At 40.9% G+C, this 22,888-nt stretch overlaps 1 protein-coding gene across 1 annotated transcript in view; it reads left to right on the top strand.

Moving 5' to 3' along the window:
- Sin3a (SIN3 transcription regulator family member A) overlaps positions 1 to 21,969 on the top strand; it is a 57,978-nt gene extending 36,009 nt beyond the window's left edge. The window contains exons 16-22 of the mRNA XM_031345697.1: positions 2,159 to 2,165; positions 2,225 to 2,421; positions 7,471 to 7,644; positions 11,350 to 11,442; positions 12,527 to 12,621; positions 18,217 to 18,424; positions 20,853 to 21,969. Of these exons, the coding sequence (XP_031201557.1) occupies positions 2,159 to 2,165; positions 2,225 to 2,421; positions 7,471 to 7,644; positions 11,350 to 11,442; positions 12,527 to 12,621; positions 18,217 to 18,424; positions 20,853 to 21,083 (1,005 nt within the window). The 3' untranslated portion in view covers positions 21,084 to 21,969. The remainder of the gene's footprint in view (positions 1 to 2,158; positions 2,166 to 2,224; positions 2,422 to 7,470; positions 7,645 to 11,349; positions 11,443 to 12,526; positions 12,622 to 18,216; positions 18,425 to 20,852) is intronic.
- Positions 21,970 to 22,888: the final 919 nt, after the last annotated feature.

Genomic DNA, 22,888 nt, shown 5'->3' with positions numbered 1-22,888 from the left:
ATTGAGGGCTTAAGAAAGATGCAAGCATGGCACCTTGTACAGTACCCAGTTTATGGATACATGAGGTGTTTAGTTAGCACTGTGGACACATAAGGGATGTGGGATTCATTGGCTAGGTTAATGAGCAAGGGTTCAGATGAGAAAGGCATGTCACAGTTCATTCTATTCCATAACAACATAGAAATTCCTTGTTATGCTTATGGCAAATAAGGAATCTTCTCAGATGAGTGTGTGTTTCTCCTTATTGGACTTCTTGGCTTATTCCTGATATTTCTGAAGAGGAATTGGGACTCAAGATGGTTTGAGACAAGGCAAAAGGATAGACAGGATTCAATGAAAGGAAGCCGTGTTGTGCTGCCTCCTTCCAGATAATGGTTTCATTCTGAAGTTAGGTACTTAACCTGTGAGCCAGACACTTCCTCACAGGCTTCCCTTCTTTGTTCTTCACAAAATAATAAATATCGGTTGTAGGAGTCCTGTGTTAACCCTAGTTTTTTGTCTGTTGAACTAATGGCACCAGGAATCTGTTTGAAAGCCTTTATCTGTCTGTTTTAGTCCTAGCTTGAAAGGAACAAGTAGAAACCACAAGTACAAATCTGGGCTTGGTCACTGTCTTAACCTGGATGTATGCTGAGGCAGCTTGGTCTTGAGTGATAGTGCCCTCTAATGTCAGTCATAGTATATGGCTACAAGTCTGTGGTTTGGACTCTTATCCTAGGCTTATTTCAAAGGCTAGCTCCCTGCTTCATGCATTCAGACAAAGTGATGTAGTGTGACACAACTCAAACCAGTAACTTGTTTTAAGCAGTGATTGTTCGTTTTTGCCTGTTTGTAAGATCCACCCCATTTATTTAGGGGGGTGCTTCCCCTTTCTATTTTTCCTTACAAATGGATGGCCAGTAATCAATAAGCGTACCTTTTGTAGTTAACATTTTTGATCAAATTTTTATTGAAGTGCAACCTATATGCACAAAGGGATACAAATGAGAGAATCTGTGTTTGTGTGGGGTGCATGTGCCTTATGTGCAAGGAGGCTAGAAGAGGGTATGGAGCTGTGTTCTGTACCTCTCTCCTTGAGACAGGGTCTTACTGAACCTGGAGCTCTGTTGTCGGTCAGCAAACCCTAGTGATCCTCCACTCTGCTGACTTCCGCAGTGCCAAGGTTACAGGCAGTAACAGCCTTGCTTTCAGATGGGTGCTGGAGCAAGTGCTCTTTATCCATTGAACCATCTCTCCTGCCCCACAAGTAGAATTTTATGGCTCTAAATTTTTCTATAATGAGCATACTTCAGTCAAAAAAGAGATCAAGAAAATAAAGTCAAGCCCCAGTACTTCTTTGTTCTACTATTTTGGTTTCTAGATTTAGAAATACATTTTTTTCCTTATTTTTCTTTTTTTTTCTTCTTCTTTTGATATTTGAGAGTGGGTCTCCTGCTATAAAATGGTCACTGTCCCTGAACTTGTTTTGTGGTCTAGGCTGGCTTAGCCATTCCCCTTGCTTTAACCTCCCTGGGATGATATACAGACATACATACACACACATGAACTCTGCAACAGTGGGTGCTATTTCAGTGAGCTCAGAAGACACTTCCTGGTGCCCGTCTTAGTTGCTATGACCTTTTACTAGTAAGATTCTCTTCAGCTACTGGTTGAAGTGCTTCATGTGCAGCAAATACAATTCATCTAGTGTAATTAGTGGAGTCCAGTATTGCAAATCTATTTTAGCAATGGGACTGTGATACATTCAGATTACTTCATTTTCATAGAGGGGTTAATTTGAATGACTTCTGTAGCCAAGAGTGCCAAGTATGGTAGCATCTCTACCTATGCCTGTCTTCTCTTGTCCATACTTTATTCTTCTCTGAAGTTAACTTATGAGCAAGTGTCCCCTTTGTGAAATGGTTTTGTATAAGTGAAGGAGCCAGCAACTTGAAGGACTCTCTTGGGATATTTTGCTCTTAGGCGACATAGAACTCAGCAGTGCTCCAAGTGTCTATTTAGCATAGTTAGTCTGTGCTGGAAGCCACTGTTAGAAGTTGCAGAGTTACTGTTGGTTCTTCTATGGACAGTGCTGGTGATTATAGGTGCCTATCAGATGCTTTCTCTTCAGTGGGTTGAGCTGGACATGTTTTGCATATCTGATGTTTTGTCCTTTCAGATGGTATGTAGGCCAGCTGTGGGGATTCTGTGTTCTCTGTCCTTGAGTTTGTCTTAGCATAGTAAGGCCTTACCTGTCTGATCTTTCCTGTAGTGGATGTTGATGTAGAAGATTATTACCCAGCTTTCCTGGACATGGTGCGGAGCCTGCTTGATGGCAACATAGACTCATCACAATATGAAGATTCACTGAGAGAGATGTTCACCATTCATGCCTACATTGCCTTTACTATGGACAAATTAATCCAGAGCATCGTCAGACAGGTGAGAGGGTATGTTGGAGGTTAGGGCTGCCAAGGGAAGGTGTTTTGTGTTAAAAGTGACAGACAAAGCAAGATTTCTATGGGAAAAGGGAAAGCAGCTTAACCATACAGCAGTGTTTATTAACGTGTGTCTTTGAAGTGGAAAGGTCCAAGCTAACGTGAAGTGTGTTGTGTGGCTTCTCCTTTGGAGACAATAACAAATATCTCTTTACCCCTTTGATACACTGACAGCGGGCCAGAGAAATGAATTTAGCCGAATCTTAGTGAACCGTTATGTATATTGGGATCACTTAAAGAATATGAGCAACCCAAAGCAGCGAGTGCATCAGTGAAAAACCCACTGTCTACAAAGTCTGAATCCTTGTAGCTCCTGCACAGCCAAAGGGCAGCTTGACCTATGGGAGAGTGTACTTTCCCTAGACATTGTTTCTGCTTTTATAAGAGGATCAGAAATTCACATTCATCCTCAGTGGGGATGGAGGTGGGGGGTGGATTCTAAGTTAAGTTTCAGGGGCTTTTTGGATTTTCTGTTTCCTTTATTTCCTGAACCTTGTACGTTTTATTTGCTTTATGAGTCTGTTGTTCCTGTTCAGAGGGAATAGCTAGACAAGTCTGTCTCTCCAGTTCACAGAGCTTGACTCTTCCAGCCCTGGAATTGGCTCTTAGGTTCTAAATGTGCCCTAGCCGGAGTGTGATCCTCCTCAGAGCCTGTCCTAATAGCCACTGTCTAGAACACAGCTTTCACCTTTTTTTTTCCAGAGAAGGAGGCATAGGTATAGCATAGCCTTTTCCATAGATGACGGTGATTCTGTTTATTTGTCTCATTTAATACTAGAAGTCCTTTACAATGCTTTGCCCACCTCATTTATCTGAGACTCACAGTATTAGATTTGTGGTTGCTTTTATGTTTTGTTCTTGGAAATTTTAAATATGTAGAGTTGTTTGTAACAGGATCTCACTATGTAGTACTGGCTGACTGAATTAGTCTTGCGTGTCACTTCCTGAGTACTGAGATTATATGTGTGAACTACAACACCCAGCCAATGTGATGCTTTCTGACTGTTGTCTCAGGGTTTCTGCTGTGTTGTTAGGCTCCCTACTGCTCATCCTCTGTCATACTCATCTCCCCTAGAGGATCAATCTTAAGTACATGACTTCTGTGAGCTAAAAAGATAGAAAAAGTCAATTCTACCCCAGAGTCAACACCACTTCTGTAGAAAAAAAGGCTTAGTGTTCTCTTGAGGAAAATACTGCATCTTGCAAAGGCCCCTTGCTTTTTCCTTGGTTTTGGAAGAATGCATGCCTGTGTATGCCCAGAATCCAGTCAGGATTGGTGAAGAAAGCAACCAGCAACTGACTCTTGATTCTTATTGCAAGTTGTTGGTGAGACAACTCTGGAAGTTGAAAAGGTACTGGGCCTTCCTATAGAGGTGTGCGGTGACCAGTGAAACCATTCTTGGACATAGGCAGCTACTCTCATAATTTGAGAGACAGATCCCTATTGAGTCCCTACATAGGTACAGTTAGGAACAAAGTCTTGCATAGTACCAACCCAGCATTTTAAAAACAAAGCCAATAAAATAATTTTTTCATAAGCCCTATGTTATTTTTTTAAATAGATAATTCATTTATTTAGAAGAATCTGGTTATAAGTTTATGTTGGTGGGGCTGGTGAGATGGTTCAGCAGCTAAAAGCACTGACTGCTCTTCCGGAGGTCCTGAGTTCGGATCCCAGCAACCACATGGTGGCTCACACCCTCTTCTGGTATATCTAAACACAGCTACAGTGTACTTATTTATAATAAATAAATCTTTAAAAAAAAATTTATGTTGTACACTGTCAACATATTTTTAAAAACTGGAAAATGGGAGTTGGCCTCCAGAACCCAAGCCACAAGTTTTTTTGTTTGTTTGTTTGTTTGTTTTGGTTTTTTTTTTGTGTGTGTTTTTTTAAATTTATTTATTTATTTTTTGGTTTTTCTTTTTCTTTTTTTTTTTTGGTTTTTCAAGACAGGGTTTCTCTGTGTTCTCTGTGTAGCCCTGGCTGTCCTGGAACTCTCTCTGTAGACCAGGCTAGCCTCGAACTCAGAAATCTGCTTGCCTCAGCCTCCCAAGTTCTGGGATTAAAGGCATGCGCCACCACCGCCCGGCAATTTTTTGGTTTTTCAAGACAGGATTTCTCTGCGTAGCCCTGGCTGTCCTGGAACTCACTCTGTAGACCAGGCTGGCCTTGAACTCAGAAATACACCTGCCTCTGCCTCCCAAGTGCTGGGATTAAAGGCATGCGCCACCACTGCCCAGCTAAGCCACAAGTTTTTAAGACATGTTCAAGCTTTTTATTTTAACTCTTTATTTTAACTCTTAAATGAGCTTTGTCTGGTTATGTTTTCTTTTTATTTGGTGGTCCCCTGGTGTTCAGTTCTGGTTGAACAAGTATCAAGGTCAAGCCATACATTTGTCTTAATTTTTTCTCAGGCTGAGGCTTTATTTAGCTCAATTGACAGAACTAATTGCCAACCATGACAAATCCCTGGGTTGGATTTTCAGCACGCCATAAATTGGGTGTGGCAGCATTCACGTCAGCATTTGTAGGAAGAGGCCGGGGGCACAAAATTTGAAGGTTATCCTCAGCTACATAGGGAGTTCAAGGGCAGTCTCAGACGTCTTAGCTACAGAGCTACAGAGATACGATGTCATCCTGTGAGGCCTTGACTAGGCATACTTCCCTTCATCCCTTGCTTCTCCATTCTAGTGCTTCTTCACACATGGGCACTCAGCATATGCTTCTGGCTTCCCATCCCTCTTGAGCCTTGCGTACCTTTGGGCTTGGTGTTACCTAGCTTTTCTATTCAGGTGTTCCTCTGGTCAACATCAACAAGAAAAACCTTGCCAAAATCACCCCTACATCATTTTTGGTTACCTGATGAAATACTTAATGTGTGGCTGTACATACCCCATAGTTGTCTCTGCATTTGTAATGCTGCCATTTCCAAAGATTCTGAGAGAGGAAGATACCTAAAAGAGGATGTGAATAGAGGGTAGGTGCTGCATACTCTACTTTAACCTGTGCTCTACAAGGAGAGAACTCATGTCTTGGCTAGACTGCTTGACCTTGCTCTCTCTCCTCCCCCACTTAAAACATTGTGACGCTTTCACTGTGTCATCAAGTCATGATATGCCTTATTTTAGTGGTGTTGTCCAAGTCTTTATACTTCACAAAGACTGTATCTTCCTACAAAATAGAATGGCTTAGTGACTATGCGATCAAGAGATTGGCTAAGTAAAATTGATGAGTCAGCATTGAAATTTAAATTTTTGCTTCTCTGTTTTTTTTAGGTATCGGTTGGCTTGGTATTAGGCACTGAATTTAAGACTGTGCTTGTTCATTACCCAACGTTTAAGGGTTTTTTTTGTGCTGTATGTGTATGGAATCAGAGAACAACTTATGAGAGTGGGTTCTCCTTCCATTATGGATTTCAGGGTTTAAACTGAAGTTGTTGGCTTGAGTTCAGTCAACTTTACCTTCTGAGTCATTTCTTAGACTTTCAATTTCACAGTAAGAATAGTGAAGAAAATCAAAGTAAATAGTAGAGTGGGAATGGAGATGTTACCCGTTGTGGCACATGCTCTGTCCTGAATTTGTCCCAGCAGCCTGTGCATAAAAGGCACTACGTTTCCAGTAAGCCCTGTCTCCTCCCCTCAACAACAACAGAAAGGCTAACTGTTTTCAGACATACTCACCTTGACACCGAGGATAGAACCCTCAACAACAGAAAGGCTAACTAACCATTTTAAACACACTCCCTTCTATTGAATAGGAATGGTTGACACCGAGGACATAGCTTTACATGGTCCTGGGTTTCATATAACTCAGCCTTGGGAAAAAATAAAAGAATTAACACATACAATTTGAGGATTATGTCTGTGCAGATAGACTGATCAGTGGCCAGCTGGTGAGAATGCTACTACCCTGGTTCAGGAGCTTGACCTTGAGGCCTGTTCTGCCTGTTCTGTTCTGAACTCTCGGGCAGGTGAATAGGGAACTGGTTGTTTTTTTGTTTTTGAGACAGGGTCTATACATAGCCCTGGGTGTCCTGGAACTCACTATGTAGACGAGACCAGTCTTGAGCTCAGTGATTGTTTGCCTCTGCTGGGATTAAAGCGTGGGCCATCATCCCTTGTTTATGCCGCAACGTTAAGTTTAGGAGTCCTGGATGTGGGCCTAGAAAGTCACTCAGCAGTCAACAGCACTTGCTATTCTTGTTGTCAGTACCACATGGAGGTTCATACTCTCCTGTAACTCCAGTTCTAGGGAAACCAGTGTTCTCTTCTGGCCTCTGTGGGCACCAGATATAATATAGCTGACACACCACAGGCTTACACACAAAGCATATAAAGAAAAATAACAAATATTTATTTAAAATTAAAATCACATGTATTTTGTTTTCAGAGTTCTTTGAGGTACCTATCTTCAAAACAAGTCTTGAAAGTTTTAATGTCTTCACACAAAAAATTTTCTCATAATAGGACATCCCTCCATTCCAGCATGTCTTCCAGCCAGAAATTGTAGATTGGATAAGAAATAAGTGTGAAAACAAAATTGTAAACAGTTTAAAAATACATGAAGGTGGGGACACAAACCATGAAGCCCGGCATGGTGTAGTCCCAATATTTGGCAGGTGGAGGCAGGAAGATTAGCAGTTCAAGTTGATCTTCAGCTACATACCGAGTTTGAGGCCAGCCTAGTCTACATTAGATCTTATCACAAAACAAAAGCCACTCACCTGCAAAATATTTTAAGATACTTAAAATGGCATTTTATTTGTTTTGCTGAGAAGCATGAGCAGGAAACACCACCGAGACTTCGTTTTGCTTTTAAGTGTTAGTTTAATGAGATGTTAATAAAGGCAGGAGATCCTGACTAGGCTATTTTCCATGAAAATGATAATGCTTAACTTTTTAAATTTCAAAAAACCCTGTTTTAAAGCTGACTGACTCAGGCAGGAAAGTTGCTTCCCTGGCTCACTGGCTGGCCTGTGCTTTGTTCCAGCTACAGCATATTGTCAGCGACGAGGTCTGTGTGCAGGTTACTGACCTTTACTTGGCAGAAAACAATAATGGAGCTACGGGAGGCCAGCTGAACAGTCAGACATCAAGGAGCCTTCTGGAGTCAACGTACCAGCGGAAAGCAGAGCAGCTCATGTCAGATGAGAATTGCTTTAAGGTAAGAGTTCTCATCCAACCATGGGCCTCAGTGCTGCTGCTGCTGCTGCTGCTGCTGCTGCTGCTGCACAAATTCATCTCCAAAACCAAGTCTCTTGTAGATAGTCTACCCTTGATTCTGTCTATTCATGTCTATTCATTTGTTCTCTTGCTTACTTGTTTCTATTATGTGTGCGTTTTCAGTATAGGGTTGAGTGTGTGTATGCATATATGTGCATATGAAGATCAGAGGACACTTTGTGATGGTCTGCTTCAGGAACTGTATACCATGTGGGTCTGTTCTCCCATTCCCCTCACTTTTTTTTTTTTTTTTTTTGGTCGAATGGGCTGGCTGCCTTTCTAGCTCTGATTATGAGCCAGAGTTTTCTTTTGTTTTTTTGTTTTGTTTTGTTTTTCGAGACAGTGTTTCTCTGTATAGCCCTGGCTGTCCTGGAACTCACTCTGTAGATCAGGCTGGCCTCGAACTCAGAAATCCGCCTGCCTCTGCCTCCCAAGTGCTGGGATTAAAGGCGTGTGCCACCACTGCCCGGCTACGAGCCAGAGTTTTACCTGAATACTAGGAATCAAATCCAGTCCCCAGGCTTCTTTGGCAGCAAGCACTTTACCAACCAAGTTGTCTGCCCAGTTACCTTTATTACATTTTAAAAAATAAATAAATAAACAAAAACCAAACTTTCTTACATTCTCAGAGCTTTTAAAAAATGCTTTCTAAATATTTTTTTGAAAAGGGTTTATATGTAAAATATGTGATCATTCTTAAAAACATAGTGTAGGCACAAAGAAATCACTCAGAGTTTTTTCTAGAAATAAACACATCATGTTTCTAGGCTTTGGGTGTACATTTTATATTTAATGTGTATGAGTGGTTGGCTGTGTCCATGTGTGTGCACTGTGTGTGTGCCTGGGTCTTTCTAAGGTCAGAAGGTGGCATTGGATCCTCTGGAACTAGAGCCATGGATGGTTATGAGCCACCATGTGGGCATTGGGTCCTTTGCAAGAGCAGCAGATACTCTCATCCTCTGAGTAGTCTCTTTAGGCCCTTGGAAATGTATGTATTGAAAGAGCTGGGTAATTATTCATTCCTCAGTGTCATTAATTTCATTTTTATATTTACTTTTGCCCTTCCTCACTCCTCCCTTCTGTTTTCATGAGACAGTGTCTAGCTATGTCACATAGGCTGTTCTTTCAGATCTTATCAGAATGCTAGCATTACATTGTAGATACTACCACTTTGTTTGGCTGTATTTCACTGGGATGTAGCTTAGTCATAGAGTATTTGGGTAGCATAATGAAGCCCTAACTTGTTCCTATCACATATCTGTAATCCTAACACTTGAGGTTAGGTTGGGAAGATCAGAAGTTCAAATTACCCTCTTTACATGAGACCCTGTCACCTCACCCTGCCCCATAAAAGAAATGCCTATAATATTGGATATATTAGGTAGTTTCCATTGTTTGTCATTGTAACAGCTAACTGGGGGGAAAAAGTAATTGGAAACCCACATTTCTAATATAGAGTAGAATTAAACTGCAGTCTCTTTTGAATACTGGATTGCCATTATTTTATCATTCTTAAAAAATAAGTACAGACTAAACCAGTCATGGTGCATACCTTTAACCACAGCAGTCAGGAGGCATAGAGGCAGATGGATTTCTGTGAGTTCAAGGCCAGTCTGGTGGGTCTACATACATAGTGAGTTCCAAGACAACCCTGTCTTCTCCCAGAAAGTTAAATAACAGTCTGTTATGGTACTCCGGAAACCTGAAGTAGGAGGTTTGCCATGAGTTAGAGGCTAGGCCTGGGAGGTAGGGGAGGAGGATAGATTTAAAATATATAAGGTAACATATTTTATTGTTCTTAATGATTTTACTTATCTCCCTCAGATTTATTTTAGGTTAACTATATTATTTTTGCTAGGTTTTAAGTTTTAGGAACAGCTTGAGGTTTTACGCCCTCTCTAAAAGCATCCTGCAAGCCAGTCTGCCTCCATCTTGCTGCATCTGCAGGGCCTTTCCCAGTGCCCTGGATAGTAGTTTCTCCCTGTGTAACTTGAGAAGGTTGAAATAGAGTTTACTTTTTTAATTTTTAGAGACAGATTTAGCTCAAGTTGTCCTTGAATGTTCATGTCACAGATGATCCATGTCACAGATGATACACCTTGTTTCTAGAATTATAGCAGTATGCTACTATGACCAATTTATCAAAAGTTTACTTGTAAGCTCTCATTTTTCCTATGTGAATTTTATTTTTATTTTATGTGTATGGATATCTTAACCTGCATGTGTGTATAGTTTTCATATCTGCAATAAACTTTTAAGTCAGGACATTGAGAGAACCAAGGTTCATATGGAAGTATGTAGGCCAAACTATTGAGGTGGTTCTCCTGCCTCAGACTCCTTTGTGCTTGATTATAGGCATGCGCCATCATACCCAGTTCAACAGAATCTTTTAAAGACTGTATGTGTGCATGTACGCAGGGTGCATGCATGCGTGCTAGTGTGTGTGTGTGTGCATGTGCATGTGCACACACATGTGCACATATATATGTACATCTACTTGTAGAGGTCAGAGGGTACCTGTGGGAGCCAGGTCTCTTCTCCCACAGTGTGGTTTTCAGGAGTTAAGCTCAGACTGTCTATAGAAAGCACCGTTGTCCATTGAGCATCCTGTGAGCCCAGCAGAACATTAATTAACATGCCTTTTATTTTTTTATTTTTAATGTTTGAGAATCTTCTACACGAATACTATGTTTACATTATTCTTTCCTTCTCCCCCTTCCAGTTTCTCCATTGTTCTCTTCCCACTCATGCTCATATCCATGGCCTCATATTTAAATTTTTCACTGTCATATAGCTATACAACCCACTGAGTCCATTTGATATTGCCACATATATTTAGAACTGATCACCTGGGATAACCTAATCAGGACACTTGTCCCTGGAGAAAATAGATTCTCTCTCAACAGCTACCAATTTAGGTAACCCTATCATTGAGATTTCATGGATGTGACATCTCTGTTAATGTCCAGAAGACACCTGCCCTGGTCTTCTTGCTCCTGTAATCTTTGTGACTCTTCTTCTTTAATCCTTCCTGAGCTCTAACTTAAGCTTAGGGGTTGCATTACAGTTACAGCATTTGGGACCAGGCACCCCAGGGTCAGTTATTCTCTACATTTTGACCAGTTGTGGGTCTTTGTAGTACTCCTACCTACTTCAAAAAGATGCTTCTTTGGTAAGGGGTGAGAGCTGGCTGGACTGGTTCAGGCTGTGCTGGGATGTGAGCCATGTATCCTGAGCACCCGTTTACTAACAAACTAGCACTAGCAAACATTTACTGACTTAATTTTTTTTTTTTTAGGGTTTATTTTTATGTGTAGGGATGCTTTGTCTTTGTGTGTGTTTGTGCATCACCCGAATGGAATTTCCCTAGAGGCCAGAAGCCTCTGTCTTGTCCTCTGCAATTGAGTTAGACCATGTGGGTTCTGGAGGCAAACCCAAGTCTTCAAGATCACCCAGTGCTCAGAGCCATCTCTGCAGTCCCACTGCTACCTTTATAATCACCAGTTTTTCAATACCTTCTGTATCTCTCTGGAACAAAATTGTCTAATTTACCTTTCTACGTACACTATTACAATCAAGGTTTATAGCCTTCAAATTTTAGGGGGTTTTGTTTGGTTTTTGTTTACACTCTGCTTCTTTTTTGCAGCTAATGTTCATTCAAAGTCAAGGTCAAGTTCAGCTGACCATTGAGCTCTTGGACACAGAAGAGGAGAATTCAGATGACCCCGTGGAAGCAGAGGTATGGATAGTTTACTTCAGAGCTTGCCTGCTCACCCTGAATTCTGATGGGTTGCAGCTCCTTAGGATTTTTGTGATTTTGTTTTTAGGATTTATTTGTGTATGTGTGCATTTTGGGTGCTGGGAACAGAGCTAGAGTCCTCTAAAGAGCAGCCAGTGCTTTTGACTACTGAGCCATGTCTCCAGCCCCTCCATAGGCTGTTTGAAGTGTCAGGATGTTTAGAGTGCAGACCATCCCACTCCCCTTGGAGGCTCCAGTGGTAGTAGTAGCCATCTGGAGTCAGTGCTGCCACCTTTCATCCTTAGTAATATGGGTAGCAGCTTCTCTGGCCTTTTGGTGTTTCTTCGTAAAGGATTAACAGTAAACATGGTTCTTGTGTTTGTTTTGTGGTATCATTTGATACAGCTTCATGTTTACTTTTTAATTGGCCTAAATGAACCCAGGAATTTTGAACTCAGGAAGTATATTATTGTTGCAAGTATAATATAAAATTTGAATTCAGGGAATATATTATATCTGTAAAGGTAGTATAAATAATAGCCAGGCTACATAGATGACAGAATAAGAAGAGACAGTTTGCCTTATGTTTGCAAAGCTTTACTTTTCTTCAAGGGGTGCCAGAATTCTACACATTAATGTGGGAGATTTTCAGTGACACTGTTTCACCATTTCTACAGATTTATTTTTGATAACCACCTTAAATGTACTATCTTGCTGGCTAACAAATTTTAAAATGTTATTTCAATAACAACAAACATATCTTTCAGGTGAGGGGCATCACTTTTTAGTTTTACACTGTTGGCGTTAAAATAGACAAGCAGTTTACCACTGAACTATAACCTGAGGACCCTCCCATCCCACCCACCCCCCCTTTGCCTTTGCCTTTGTCTTTGTTTTGGGTTTTTTTTTTTTTTTTTTTTGGATGGGCTTAGTCTCACAGGTGCTAGAATTATTTGTGTATGTTACCACAGTAGACTATTTGTTCTTGGAGTATGTTGTCTTTGGACATTTTGGTGGCAGATTAGACTCGTGATATGTAGATATAGATAGCTGTTTTCATGATCGTTCATGTTTCTGTTCCTAGCGTTGGTCAGACTATGTGGAGCGATATATGAGTTCTGATACTACTTCTCCTGAACTTCGAGAACATCTGGCACAGAAACCAGTATTTCTCCCAAGGTGAGTCTGCAAAGTCAGCTCTATTGGCAACATATGCTGTGTACAGCCAGGGGTGGGCAGTTTCAGGGTCCTGGTTTCCTATATTTTTCATCTGTTCTGTGCTGAGGATAATGTTAGAGTGCTTGCTGGCTTACCTGTAAAATCTACAGCATTCAAGAAGTGAGAGCATTAGAGAACTTGTAGGCCTCACTCCATCAGCTTGCTGTCTTAGTGTACTCACGGCTCAGAGATTCACTTGCAGGACTAAGCATACAGCAACACTCAGAACTACAGTTATCACAAGGAAATACAGAGCAAAATCAGCAAAAGAATGTGCAGGAACTAGGCACAAGCATCCAGGAGTCCGTTCTGAATCCGCTACATGAGTACTGCGCTTGTAATGCTACCTCCCAGAGAAGCTCACTAGAGACCCACTGCCGGGCTTTTGCTGAGGTTGGCATGTAGACACCTTTCCAGCTGGGTGTGGTGGCCTTTCTTCCTAGCATTTGAAAGGCAGAGATGGGTGGGTCTCTGTGAGTTGGATGCCAGACTAGTCTGCAAAGCAAGTTACGTGACAGCCAGGGCTATGTAGAGAGACCCCACTGTGAGGTGGAGGGAGGGAGGATACCCCAAAGACAGACAGACCCCTGTACGCACAGAATTCTGGACAGAAGGACAAATACTCTAAGTTCGGTGAACCAGTTTTGTTGTTTGGGGGAATGATAGAAAGGACCCCTAAATCTTTTCTAGCTGCTTTGTATAGAATTCTTAAAATTTACTTGTATCCGGACAAATATAATGTTAACATTCTGGTTTTGTTGTTGTTGTTGTTTTGTTTTTTGTTTGTTTGTTTGTTTTTTTCAAGACAGGGTTTCTCTGTATACTCTGGCTGTCCTGGAACTCACTCTGTAGACCAGGCTGGCCTCTGCCTCCCATGTGCTGGGATTAAAGGCGTGCGCCACCACCGCCCGGCAACATTCTGATTTTTTAAGTAGAAACTGGATAGATGAGCCATGTATGTTTATCTATGATCCTGGTACTGGGGAGATTGTGGCACAAGGATTGCTAGGAGTTCAAGATTAGCCTAGGCTACACATCCTGTCTGTGTTAGTCAGGATTCTCTAAAGGAACAGAACTTAGAAAATGCATCTCTCTATGTATATAGAAAGGGTATTTATTAGAGTGTCATACAGGCTGTGGTCCTGCTAATATAGTAGTGACTGCCTATGAATGGGAAAGTCCAAGAATCCGGTATTTAAGAATGGCTCAACTTGTCTTTGGTATATGTCAGAATTCCAAACTAGTAGGCTCCAATGCAGTGAAAGAATGGAGTTGCTAGCAAGGGCAGAGCAAGCAGGCAAACCTTGCTTTTATAGGTGTCTAGCAGAAGGTGTGGCCCAGATCTTCGGTGAATCTTCCCAGCTCAAAAGATCTGGATTAAACATGTGTCTTCCTGCTTGAAAGATCAGGATTAGAAGTAGATCTTCCCATTTTAAATTATGCAAAAATCCCTCACAGGTATGCCCTCCATTTTGGGAGGGTTTTAGTTAGTTCCAGGTGTAGTCAAGTTGACAATCACGTCACACCCTCTAATAAAAAAGGATTGGGTGTGAATTTTTCCTTTAAACTTTGAGATTAAAATCTCTACCTTAAATTCCTAAAAACTATATTCAAGTGTTACTGGGTTTAGTCCCAAGGAGAACATGGAAAGAGACCACCTAAAAAAATGGTCTTTCCACCTTCCTCACTCAGTGATCCACTTAATAGACATGGAGCAGTTGCCAAGCTCCTGGAAGTAAGATGGAGATGGACTCTGTCATATCATGTCACTGTTTGAGATTTGTTTGGTTGGGTCATTTTTGGCATTCTAACAGTTTAGGGCTCTGTAACAATAACTCACAAACTGGAGGCTATACTAATTTAAAAGTGAAAATGGGCATGTATAACAGTAATTTTACAGATTTTTACTTCTCATTATATTTATGTGTGTAGGAGAATTTGCACATGAATACAGGTGCTTACAGATGCCAGATATGTGGGATTTCCCTGGAGCTTGAGTTACATGAGGCTGTGAACTACCTGCCATTGATGCTGGGAACTGAACTGGACTTCTCTTTAGAACATAATTGGCTCTGAACTTGGAGAGATTTAACTGTCTCTGTCTCCTGAGTGCTGAGATTAAAAGTGTGAGCCACCATACTGGACCATAACAGTAATTTTAAAAGTTGATCAATTTTTTTTTTTAAAGCCATGTTTAAGCAGGGTCTAGTGGCATATACATATAGCAATCAGAAGTGCAGCAGAAAGGTCCTGAGCTCCAGCCTTGGCAGCATAGTGAGACCCTATCTCAGGATTTTTTTTTTTTTTGAGAAAAATTACATAATTAAACATTAAAAAACTCATTAGTGATAAAATAGCAATATAACCAGTTAACAAAGGGTCATACTTTGTCTTTCATATAACTTCTTGACATTTTTCCTAAAAGCACACAACAATTTAAGCTTGTTTTTATTTAACTATTTCTGCTGGTTTATATTTCTAGATGAAATTCACATTTGAAGTGAACATGGTAGTTCATTTTCTCATGAGGTTTAAAATCCACCAAACAAATCTTAGATTTAGGCAATCATAAAGGAGCAATGCCCTATTAATTATGAACTTCCAGAAAGTACTTGGTAACTTTTCTAAGTATACAGTAGAGGCAAAAATACAAAAGAACAAATTAATATTTTATCTAGTTTAAAATATAAAGCAAATATTGGTTAGTTTAGTTTTAATAATACACTTTTACTAAGGAAATCAGAATAAGCATGACTTTGGGTCTTTTGAGACAAGGTTTCACTATATAGCCCCGGTTGTCCTGGAACTTAATAGTAGACCAGGCTTGTCCGTAACTCAGAGAGATCTACCTGCCTCTGCCTTCAGATGTCAGCATTAAAGGTGTGTGCCACCTCATCCAGCAAAGCATGACTTTTTAAAGGCCAGGTTTTGGTTTTTAATGATTAGTCTGTCAGCTAGGGAGGTAGGTAGGGATGTACAGGCATGCATGTTCCGTAGAGCAAAAGGGGAAGCCAGAAGACAACTAACTGGTTCTCTACCTCTGCTCTGAGTCCCACAACTTAGACTCTGTTTAATGATGGTCCTGTCAGCAAGTTTAGTCATCTGAGCCATCTCACCTGCCCAGATTCACATTCCTTTGGGCCTTGATGCCTTGTTAGGGCTTGAGTTCTCAAAATAATCTTTTACCCATTGTGATCATGCTAGTTACATTTGCCATATTGCAGATTAAAAACCAAAAACCATGGAGTTGTGGCTCTATCAGTGGAATGCTTGCTTAGTATGCATGAAGCTGTGGGTTTGACGCCTAGCTGTATAAAGCAGGTGTGGTGGTAGATGGCTATAATTCCAGCACTCATGCAGGAAGTTGGGAAGTGAAGGCTATCTTGAAGAAGCCAGACTCCGTCTTAAAACAAAACACACCCAGATACTCAGCCTAGTATGTTCTCATTTTACTGAAAAGCTTTGTTTTAAAAAATTTAAAATTTGTTTTGTTTTGCATTCCTTTTTAATTTAGAAATTGTAGCCTCACTTGGGTATACAGCTGTAGAGAGTATTTTCAGATTGTAGGTTCTATTCTTCAGCATGGTAAGTATTCCATAAGTGGGTGGGCCAGATGGTACAAAATGCTAATTGTGCATGCCTGATAGACCTCAAATCCATACTCAGAGAAGTCCATGGAGGAAGCAGAGGGCCAACTCCCTCTGATTTAATACTTACATGCACATACACATGCTATTAAATTTTTAAACAAAAGATTTTACAAATGGTAATATACAGTGTCTATAAGCTTTGTATACCATTAGCAAACACTGGTCTGCCTGTGCCTTGAGTAAATTTCTTTCATGGATGGATGACTTTGTAACTTCTTCATATAATTATTTGGGAGCCATTAACTTTATTAAGTATACTAAATAAGTATCAATATGTTCTACTTCTTCCTCCAAAAATCATACTTGTTTTTGCTGGTACTATTGGTCTCATTACAGATAATTTTCAAGTACTGGGAAGCCATGGAGCTTATGGTAGTTATTGTCAGTTTACCAAAAGCTCAGTTTTACTCAAATACTCCAGTTTTATCGTTGGCAACAAATAATGTGTACTTAAAGAAAATATCTTGCACGTTTTCCAGGCTAAGTGCTCTGTTATTTTTTATTCCTAAATCAGGCAGTTGCTCCAGTTTCTTTTAAGAGCCTTTTTTTTTTTCAGTACACGAAGGGGCTTTGTGGGTAATTCCCATTTTATCGGAGAATATACTGAAAAGATGTAAGATGGGAGCCGAATTAGTGGTTCAGTGGTTAAAAGCACAGGCTGCTCTTTCATATGACTCAGATTCAATTCACAGCACCCACAGAATGGTTCACAGTCATTTGTACTTCTAGGTCCAGGGGATTTGCTGCCCTCTTCTGGCTTAAACTTTTTCTAAAAGATTTTATAAACAATATAACTACTTCAGCATGTCCATTAGTTAAAAACAGCTTTGTTTGGTGTCCACCTGTGGTTAGAACAAAACGTTTCTAAGTGTGGTCTGTAGCCCCCAGAAACATCAGCATCTATCCCACTCCACCCTCAGTGTAGGAAAGGGTGTGTTTTGGCTCATGGTTTAAGACAGGATAGAGTCAGTCTTGGTGGGGAAGGCATGAGGACAGGAGGCAGGAGGTGAAGCTTCTCCATCCTTCTTAAAGATGGGCTATCTATCTATACTGTCAGGGCTGCCCTCCAGCTCTTAATCCTGAGCTTTCCAAGGGCTGAGCTTACAAGGTAGCAATGCTGTGCCTCATTCTTTCACCCTTACTCTTGGACTGACAATCCAAATGTTTTGGAAAAGGGGCAAATAATACTTTACTATTAGGAAAATAGTTTTGATCTCATACTGCTCTTAGTAGGATCTTAGGAGTTTCAGACCTAAGTCCTCTAACCTAAGAATTGTCATCCTACAGGGGCCAGTACACATAGCTATTCAGCCAGTGTTTTTTGTTGTCAGTATTGTTAATATTTGGAGATTGAGTCTTTCAGTGTAGCCAAGGCTGAACTCTTAATTTACAGTCCTCCTGCATCTGATTCCTGAGTACTGGAATTACAGGCCCAAGTCCCTATACAAGCTTGGTGGTTTTAGTAGCAAAGTATAAGATATAATGTACTTGGCTAGCTGATAATTTCCAGTGGATACTGGAGAGCCATAGATAAGAATGTTCTTACATCCTTACGATACAAATAGGACATCTCTGAGAAAGACATAAAATAGACCAAGTAATTTTTTGTTAACCTAGTTTAGATGAGGAACTCCAATTTAGAGGCAGTGAAAGAATAAATTGGGATACGTTACTCTGTAGCTGTTAGACAATTTTGTGTACTGTGAAGTATTTAAAAAAGGTTGAGACTAACATACCGCAATCAAGGTTGAAACCTCAAGTAATTATATTTGCAATGCACATTTGTATATATGTATAACTAGAATTGTAAGTATTCTTAAGGCACATAAGGAAAGCACATTTGGTAGGAGTTGTGGGGATCTGTATATAGATGGTCTCTCAACCTAACGGGATTTTTGCTCTGTAGGAATTTGCGGCGGATCCGGAAGTGTCAGCGTGGTCGAGAGCAACAGGAAAAAGAAGGGAAAGAAGGAAATAGCAAGAAAACCATGGAGAATGTAGAGAGCCTGGATAAGCTGGAGTGTAGGTTCAAGCTGAACTCCTATAAGATGGTGTATGTGATCAAGTCGGAGGACTACATGTACCGGAGAACCGCTCTACTCAGAGCTCATCAGGTGAGAAATAGTGACTGGAATTTCTCTGCATTTTCCCCAGTCCTACAGAACTGGTATGATTTTTTTTTTTTCTATATAAATATCTGTTTCTGAAACAAGTATTTGTTGTGTAAGGGAGTATATTCATTTGGATCTTGTAATAGGGTACCACTGACTTCCTGGCTTAAAGAATAGAAATTATTGGCATCTGTAGTTCAGTGGTAGAATACTTCCAGCATACCCAAGGTCATCTTGGCATGGTTCCCAAACACCTGCTCCCTATAACACACACACACACACACACACACACACACACACACACACACACACACACACAAATCATCTTGATGTCCTGAGACCTAAAGCCTCAAGATTTATATGTCAACAACTGTTGTGATTTGAAGCCTCTAAGGGGAGAATAGTCATTGGTACCGTGTTGTTTTAGTGTTCCTGGGTCAATCATGGTTTTTCTCTTATATGTCTAAACAAATGTCACACTTTGAAGTATGAGTGTGTGGGTGAAGAAGATGGCAATGTGGGCATGTGGGAGAGAGTTTAACCTACATAAGCTGGCAAATACCTGGTGGGACGTTTTTAAAAAAATTTTTTTGGGAAAAAAAAAAGCCCGGCAGTGGTGGCGCATGCCTCTTTAATCTCAGTGTTTGGGAGGCAGAGGCAGGCGGATTTCTGAGTTTGAGGCCAGCCTGGTCTACAGAGTGAGTTCCAGGACAGCCAGGGCTATACGGAGAAACCCTGTTTTTGAACCCCCCCCCCCCCAAAAATAATTGATGTTTACATTTCAAACAGTTTATTTTTGTTTGGGTGAGCCCTGTTTTTAAGGACCATCTTTTCAAGTCAGGTTTTTTTTTTTTAGAGATTTATTTATGAGTACACTGTAGCTGTTTTCAGACACACCAGAAGAGGGCATCAGATCCCCTTACAGATGGTTGTGAGCCACCATGTGGTTGCTGGGAATTGAACTCAGAACCTTTGGAAGAGCAGTCAGTGCTCTTAACCACTGAGCCATCTCTCCAGCCCCAAGGACCATCTTACTAATTATGTAGCTTGTGTTATAGTAGGCTCTGGATACAGCTACAAACTAGGGCAAGTGAGTATAGTCTTTCTGTGCATTACCAAGGAAATGAAAAGGTTAGGGAATTGACATGTGAGATTTCATTAGTGGCTTCTCAAATACATGATACCTGAAACCAAAATAACAAGGTGAAGAGTTAAAGGAGAAGTGTTTTGGTTTTTTCTCCTTTCTTTTTTTCTTCTTTATCTATAGGAATACACTATAGCTGTCTTCAGACACACCAGAAGAGGGCATCAGATCCCATTACAGATGGTTGTGAGCCACCATGTGGTTGCTGGGAATTGAACTCATGACCTCTAGAAGAGCAGTCATTGCTCTTAACTGCTGAGCCATCTCTCTAGCCCAGGAGAAGTGTTTTCTATGCAACAAAACATGTAAAATGCAAGGCTGGGAAGAAGGAAAGGCATTGGCATATTAGTAAAAAGTAAACTAAAACTAGTGGCTGAAGCCAAGTGCTATAGAGAACGGAGTCTAAGGTGAGGAGAGACAGGTAACATTAGTTTAGTTCAGTGGTCCATACTGAGGCCCATTTACTTATTTTGTATGTATGTTTATTCATGTTTATGTGTACTTGTGTTGATGTGAGTGTGCATGCCACAGTGTGAGTGTAGAGGTTAGAGGAATCTGTTCTCTCTGTGGGTTCAGGAGATGGAACACAGGTCATTAGACTTAGCGTCAGGCACCTTCACTCACTGAACTATTTTGCCAATCTCTCCCTTCCCCCATTTTTTAAAGATACAGTCTATAGAACTGGATAGATCACTCAGTGGTTAAGAACTCTGGCTGTTCTTTCACAGGACTCAGTTCAGTTCCCAGTACCCACAAGGCAGCTTACAGCTATCTCCAATACCAGGTCCAGTGGATCTAGTGCCCTCTTATGGCTTTTGCAAACATTAGGCACCTACATGCTGTAAACAGAGGTTCAGGCAAAATGCCCACTGTACAAATGAAGTAATAAAATTCATCAGGCCAGGTGGCATGTGTCTAATCCCAGCACTCTTTTTCTTTTCTTTTTTTAATTTTTTTTTTTTTTATGTATATGAATACCCTGTTGCTATCTTCAGACACTCCAGAAGAGGGCATCAGATCCCACTACAGATGGCTGTGAGCCACCATGTGGTTGCTGGGAATTGAACTCATGACCTCTGGAAGAGCAGACAGTTCTCTTAACCACTGAGCCATCTTTCCAGCCCTAATCCCAGCACTCTTGAAGCAAGGGCGGGCAGGCTCTTGAGTTTTAGCCCAGCCAGGGCAACATAGTGAATAAATATTAAAATAAATAAATAACTACATAAATATTGTTTTGTATTTGAAGGGCCTATTTTATCTGTTCTTTCTCTTTTACTTTCATTTTAGTCCCATGAGCGTGTAAGCAAGCGTCTGCATCAGCGGTTCCAGGCCTGGGTAGATAAATGGACCAAGGAGCATGTGCCTCGGGAAATGGCAGCAGAGACCAGCAAGTGGCTCATGGGTGAGGGGCTAGAGGGCCTGGTACCCTGCACCACCACCTGTGATACAGAGACTCTGCACTTTGTGAGCATTAACAAGTATCGTGTCAAATACGGCACAGTATTCAAAGCCCCTTAACTGCAGAGCCAGAGCAGGTAGCTCGAGGTGTGTGTGTGTATGCGTGTGTCTGTGTGTGTGTGTCTGTGTGTGTGTGTTTGTGTGTGTGGGCACGTGTACCCATGTACACAGAAGAGTCAAGGAAGATGCCTTTCAAGCCACCAGTGCAACAACCAGGCACCAAGCAGGATACATGAAAGGAATGTGAATGGATACCCTAGGAAGCTGGAACTGGCACTTTTCCCAAGGGTACTATCCAGACCCAACAGGGAATGAAGTCCATGCAAGCACAGAGACAGGCAGCTTGCTTGCACACACCAGCAGAGTTCAACTACAACTTCCTATGACCTGAGCAACCAGATGCTGTCCCCATTTGGATGGATGGAGGTGCATCTTGTCACTGCTCCTCTTCCCACCTCCAGAAAAGAAGAGGAGGGGCAGACTGGATATGATGATACCCATTCTTGAGCACATATAAGATCTCTGTTAGATTTTATCTGAGACCTGTTTGGCTTTGGAATTCATAACTTACGGATTTGGTTCTGAGTCCTTGAAGCTCACCTTCCTCCTCTTCTGATTCTCAACCTCAACAAATTCCAGTCAGTCCTCCTTTTTAGCTCCCATGGGACTGTTTTGTACCTGCTTCTTTACTAGTCTGCTCTAGTGCCATCCACCAGCTTCTCTCTCTCATTCACACATAACACACACACACACACACACACAATTTTAACTTGGTTTTTCTTTTTTGTAAATAATGTACATACTGTCAATTTTTTATTAAAGAAATATGCTTTGATGTGCTAGCATAACTGCTCTAGCTTCTTGTGTACCATAGTACTATGTGGCTTCAGATTTAGTACCTATAAACAGATGTACAAGACATTTATTACACTTTTTACCAAAGGGAGATACCATTGTAGTACTTTTGTGTAAAACTTGTCTTTCCCCAACAACTTATTTTCTTTTTCCTTTTTTTTTTTTTTTTTAATGTAAATAAAGCTTGGTTCTTAAGGAAATAAGTAACCTTAAGTCCCCTTGTCCTCCCCAGAGAGCTGTGGTAAAGTTGGGACTGGCTTTAATTTCTTCTCCAGGTTACAAATAGGATTTTGCTTTCAATAAATAAGTACTTGTAATTGTCAAATTAACATATCAAAATTGAGGCCATCGAGACGGCTCCATAGGTAGACATGCTTGCTTGCCACATAAGCCTGACAGGTTTGCTCTCTGGAGCCAAAAGTGGAAGGCAAGATCTGACTCCCCAAAGTGCTGTGCCCTGTGGCACCTGAGTGCCTGCACTCTTGTGCTCATGCACAGGCACACCACACCTAGGGTTTTATTTCCCTCTCAAAATTTTAATTTTCCTTCCTGGGAATAAGGCAGTAATTCAGGATACCAAGCCAAAATGTCAAGTGTATTCCTAGAAATTGGAAGGGAATGAATTTTACATTGCTTAGCAACACAACAGCAAATGCTTTTAAAATTGTAGTAGCATGGGCCTTTAATCTCAGTACTAAGAAGGAAGAAACAGATCTATGTGAGTTCAGAGCTAGCCTGGTCTACATAACTCCAGGATAGCCAGGATAAAAGAGAGACCTTGTCTCAAAAAATAAAATTAAGAAACATTTTTACACATATACACCAAAGTGCAAGTGTGGAAGTCAGAACAACATGGATTCAGTTCTAGGAATTGAACTTAGATGGTTAGGCTTAGCTGCACGTTCATTTACTTGTACTATTACCCTCCCATCTCAATAGATAGACTCCACTTCTTAAAAGTTGCACACATTTAGACGTGAACCATACCATTGGGGATCTTCAAATGTGGT

The sequence above is a fragment of the Mastomys coucha genome, unplaced genomic scaffold (genome assembly GCF_008632895.1).
Source record: "Mastomys coucha isolate ucsf_1 unplaced genomic scaffold, UCSF_Mcou_1 pScaffold23, whole genome shotgun sequence".
In the NCBI taxonomy this organism is placed as follows: domain Eukaryota; kingdom Metazoa; phylum Chordata; class Mammalia; order Rodentia; family Muridae; genus Mastomys; species Mastomys coucha.
Note: the sequence above shows the minus strand (reverse complement) of the source record. Positions and strands in the feature narration are given on the sequence as shown.